Source organism: Columba livia, chromosome 1 (genome assembly GCF_036013475.1).
Source record: "Columba livia isolate bColLiv1 breed racing homer chromosome 1, bColLiv1.pat.W.v2, whole genome shotgun sequence".
NCBI classification, from domain to species: Eukaryota; Metazoa; Chordata; class Aves; order Columbiformes; family Columbidae; genus Columba; species Columba livia.
Window position 1 is genome coordinate 174,527,397 of NC_088602.1, and position 5,007 is coordinate 174,532,403.

Here is a 5,007-nt window from a genome sequence, read left to right on the forward strand (position 1 = left end):
TTTGCGGAACAGGGTCAGGAACGTAGAAATCATCCGGAGAAGTAGGTGCATGACCACAGCTCTGGTCATTATTCCCAGCTACAGCCCCGAATATGGATAATTTTTTTTTTTTAATGGGATTTTGGAGATCAGGGATGTGATAAGTGCAGTGTTGGTCTTACTCTGTTTCCTATCTGTCTTTCAGAGATAATTGCACAGTGATGGGCAGATGGCTGGTGACTTCAGTGGAACACTCTGTGTGATAGGAACTGTGGGTGGTCAGAGCTTTGGTTCTGGTGCTGTTTCTGACCGCTTGTGTATACCAGTCAGCACCAGTGGAGCACCAGTCTCTTATCACAGAAGATGAACAAAAATTAATATAAATTAGTATATCTGCCATCAAATTTCTAATTCAATTAGTGTGATACAATCAGGACAGAAGGCACAAACCCATAAACTTCTCAAATATTTTTTTTGTAAAAAGAATTCAGGTATCCTGCCCTGGTAAAAGCCCCTGCTTTGCCCTGCATTAAAATTTTGTTTATTTTATAAGAAACTAAAGATGGCAATGGCCTTGAAGTTGTATTTGTGGGTTTTGTAGTGGTTAGGTAGTTCTCAGAAGAGGATACTGGAAAGTAAGAGACTTGCTGATGTCATTTTTAATTCATCACCAGCACCCAAAAAAAAAAAAGCTGAGAGAGATGTTGATGGCCCTATATAAGGTGCACCTCACCTCCTGCAGAGCACATCCAGAATCACAGCAAAGGTAAGACTCGTAGCCTTTGTGCCTCTCTTTCTTTGCCTTGCCCACTCTCCCTGATGCTGACACTACTCTCTCTCATCAGTGCTGAGTGCTGTAACTGCAACCTGCTGGGACAGACAACTTTGGATCGTGAGCCATGGCCTCCCTGAAGATCTTGACCAAGAGCTTTGCAGGATGGGTCATCTGCTGCTGTTGTTGTCTCCCTCTTCTTCTCAGCAGCCCTCTGCCTCTGAGAGGGCCAGGGTTGGCTTCTACTGCCCATCATGCCTGCAGGCTCAGGAAGATCAACTTCCAGCAGCCCTACATCAGGAATCGCACCTACACTTTGGCTAAAATGGTACAGTAACTCATGAGTCCTTCACGGTGGGATCCGAGGACCTCCTCCTCTGTCAGTGCCCTGGCTTCTCACGTTTGGCATTCCTCTCTCTTTCTCATGCCTTTCTCCAGAAAAAAAAAAAACCCAAGCATTTACATTAAGGAAGAGCTTGGGCAAATGAAGTGGGTCTGTTGTGCTCTGGTTATGTAGCTGGAAGAAGCTGCTGCCTCTCTTCTCCTGCTCCCCAAGGGAAAGGCAACCCCTGCCACAGCACAGCTCCTTCTCTAGAATAACTTCTGCTAGACTGGGAAAATTGTGAAACATGAGCTTAAACACCTCTGTTTGCCCAGTCCATTTGGAGCTGGGCCTGCCTGCGACTTCAGTCATGGCCAGGCAGCTCCTCAGGCATCTTACACTGCTCTGCTTAGGCAGGTTTTTTGGCTGCTCTTACCCTGGGTGGGTCCCCCTTAGCGTACGCCATCGAGTACTGCAGCACCTCCCAGCAGTGCTGTGGGCTGCCGTGAGGTTGGCCACCTGCAGCATATGGTTTAGTCATCATAACCACTACAACATCTGATGTTTAAGAGGGGGACAGAAATTCAGATTTCTGCTTATTTGTTTTCCAGTGATAATAACCTTGAATCTCACCCAATTAAGGGGATAAACAGACACAATGTCCAAGCTTTTCTACCTGTAACAGACTGTCTATAGTGTCCATTCACTCATCTCACATGCACTATTATTGATGAAAACCTTAGGGTTTTATTATTAATTTTTAGATTGGGTCCCCATCCCCACCTGACATTTCCTTTTTTTCCTCTCAGGCCAGGGTCTCGGACCAGGACACAGACAACAGGCTCATTGGGCAGCAGCTCTATGCTAACGTCAAAGTAAGTCTTACAGCAGAAGGCTGCTCTTTGCACCCTTCTCCAGGATTTGTAGATCTCTTGCTGTGATTTAACATGACCTCTTATTTGCATACATAGGAAAACAACCGCTGCTACATGATGAAGAGGATTGTGGAGATAGTAGTGACAGATGTCCTTCTCACCAAGGTCAAGGACCAGTATCCATATGTTGAGGAGGTGGCACATTTCTTTGCATCCTTGAACTCGGAGCTGAGTAGATGTGTGAGTAGCACTGGATTTCTTTCCCTTCTCGCAATTCTTGTCACTGTTCCTGAATCTCAGAATGATGCAAACAGTGGCAAAAGGCAGTGATATGAAAGGAAACCTCAGATCAAAGATATCAAACTCGAGGTTGATAGAAAGGTGCAAAAAAGAAAAAAAAGAAAGGCACATTGTTGCGTACAGCTGTCAATGTTATTTCTGGATGTTTTCTTTTTTTCTAGAAATTCTCAGGAAACAGAGAACACATTGAAAGGAACCTGGAAGAATTGAAGAGCAAAATGAAACAGGTATATTTTTTCCCAACATTTAAAAAGAGCAGTTCCAAATCCCAGTCATTGACTTGGATTAAGGCTGACCTAATTAAGAAACAAACTCTGGAGATTATTTAGAAGATGAAACCTTCAGGGGCATTAAAGAGGGGATTGGTGATATTTCCACTCCCAGCTCTCCTTCACTTGTCCTGTTAACTCTCTGCACGTGTTATAGTAATTTAAAATTGTCCTTCAGAAATCAGGTTGCAGGTAACTTTATATGCTAGACTGGATTAGAGTGAGCTAGTTTATACATTATGGTGTAACAACTGTAATAGAACTGATTTGAGAGAATAAGGAGAGTAAATTCTCAATTCAGTTTCTATGACAAGGCTAATTTCGATTTTCTGAGGAATAATGAGATGCTAAAACTTATATTCTGCTCTTTTCTAGTTGGGAGAGAATGGAAAGACTAAAGCCATTGGAGAACTGGATTTACTGTTTGACTACACAGAAAATGCCTGTACTGATGCCCCAAAGAAGGGAGGGAACAAGAAGAAAAACTGAAAGAATTTTAGATCAGGCTTGAGGAGATGTCTCTGAAAAACTCTTGCTATAGCTCAAATTGATTAATTATTGCGGATGACAATCCCCATCTCCTCCCATCCCCCAACCCTGCCTCAATGGAGTATATGTTTCACCCATACCAAAACCAGCAAACTAAGTGGGCATAGACAGGAAGTATATTGCTGCCACCTTTGAAAATGAATACCCCAGGACAGTGTTTGCAGCTCCATTTCAACACAAGGCATTAATTATTTTTCAAAGGCACGCTCCTGTCCTTCTCATCTCCATTGGAATAAAGCAACCACATCTCTGTTTTATAGGCTGAGATTTGACACCTGTGAATCAGCTTTGTTGAGGTAGACAGTGATGCGTAGCCAGGCTGTTTTAAGCCTTTTACTTGGAAATCTCTCTTGAATATGTTGCCCCCTTCTGACCTTTACCTGAAAAGCTGGTGTTTCAGATTATTTCAGAAATTATTTTTGTCATTCATATTTAATGGTAACTTATTTTAAGGTAATAATTATACAGTATTTTTATTTATATAGATTAATTGAAAAATATGCAAGGAAATGTATTTATGTACTAGAGGCTTTTAAATGAACTATGAAATTGAATCTGATGGCTGATATTTATATGCAAATGAATCATTATATAAATGCTTACTCTTTAATTTATTATAATAAATATTTTGGTGCTCAAATATTGCCATTTACAGAGCTTTTCTTTTTTACTTAAATGCAAAGGAGATGACACATATTATGTCTGTGGCGTTGCTGGGCCAGTGACTGTATTCTCATATGCAGAAAAGATGCAGCTTGCTGTGGGGACATGGTTCTTCAGAGCACTATGTCCTTGCTGCCCCATAGGCACACTGAACACAAATGGCACTCTGCAGCATCAGGGATTTGAGAGCTCCTCAGAAAAGAAGTGCTTGGTGCCTACTGTGAATGCAAGCTCCCAGACATAAAAAAAATGAATAACAGTGTCACTGAAGAGCAGTTTAATCCATCATTATCAGGTCCTTCAGCAACATCCCCTGGGCAAAGACACAGGAGTTGCTCTGGTTCAGCCAGTGACACTGGTGGCTGGACCAAGGTTAAGCGTAAAAATGATTCAAATAGTGAAAAAGCCAGAAGAAATACATAACAGTGGATTTTCAGCAACTGGTAATGGCTTCTTGAGCAAGACTTTACCATTTCTTCATAATGGCAACAGGCATCCTGTCCACATCTTAAAAAGAAAAAAAAAAAAGAAAAAAAAGAAAAAAAGAAAAAAAATATGGCCTCAAATAAAAGACTCGGAGTAGCAGTGCAGGTGAGGAGGGTGAAATTTTGCAAACACAGTGTATCAGGGATATTCATATGAAAAAATCTTGCTAAAAGGATATCTAGAACACAGCCAATGAAGAGATACTGTAATATAGGAATAATGTTAGCAGGAAATCTACCTTAATCTACCTTGATAGCTTCGTCAATTAAATTCAAAGAGAAATTAAAGTTAGTCTAAGAGTAGTTTCAACATGTCTTACATTAGTTGTTGAATTTAGACAGCATTGAAGTGTGATTAAACTATCCCATGTTGCTCCTGAACCAGAGCAATTTTGAGACAAAAACTTCCACCTGTACCTAATTTGAACAAGGTTTATATGAATGGAAATTATAACACTTTCTTGTGGGAACTCTCATGGTAGACTGGCTTATGATCCATTTGGGGATGGGTGCCTTTACCTGTCAAGCTAGATGCTATAAATATGGTTTAGTTTGCTCCACGCTCTCATTTGCCTCTCACAAGACATGAATTATTATACATGCCTGTTCACAGTCAGTTAGAAGTGACCCAACAGTGACAGCCATCCAGGGTTTGGTACCACATTGCAGTGTTAGGGGTTTAACCAGTAAGACATTTATTTTATTTCTTGTGGGACAAGCAATGATGTTGTCAAAAGCTATTGGCCCACATCCTTCCTCTTATCACTCAAACTTGTGACGACTGACAGCAAAG

The 5,007-nt window shown here is 41.2% G+C and overlaps 1 protein-coding gene across 1 annotated transcript; it reads left to right on the forward strand.

Annotated features, from left to right (window-relative positions):
* The first annotated feature begins 671 nt into the window (after nt 1-671).
* IL22 (interleukin 22) lies at nt 672-3,695 on the forward strand. Its single transcript, XM_005514046.2, has 5 exons — nt 672-1,079; nt 1,883-1,948; nt 2,045-2,188; nt 2,410-2,475; nt 2,893-3,695. The coding sequence occupies exons 1-5, from the start codon at nt 879-881 to the stop codon at nt 3,004-3,006; spliced, it is 591 nt and encodes a 196-aa protein (XP_005514103.1). The 5' UTR covers nt 672-878; the 3' UTR covers nt 3,007-3,695.
* Nucleotides 3,696-5,007: the final 1,312 nt, after the last annotated feature.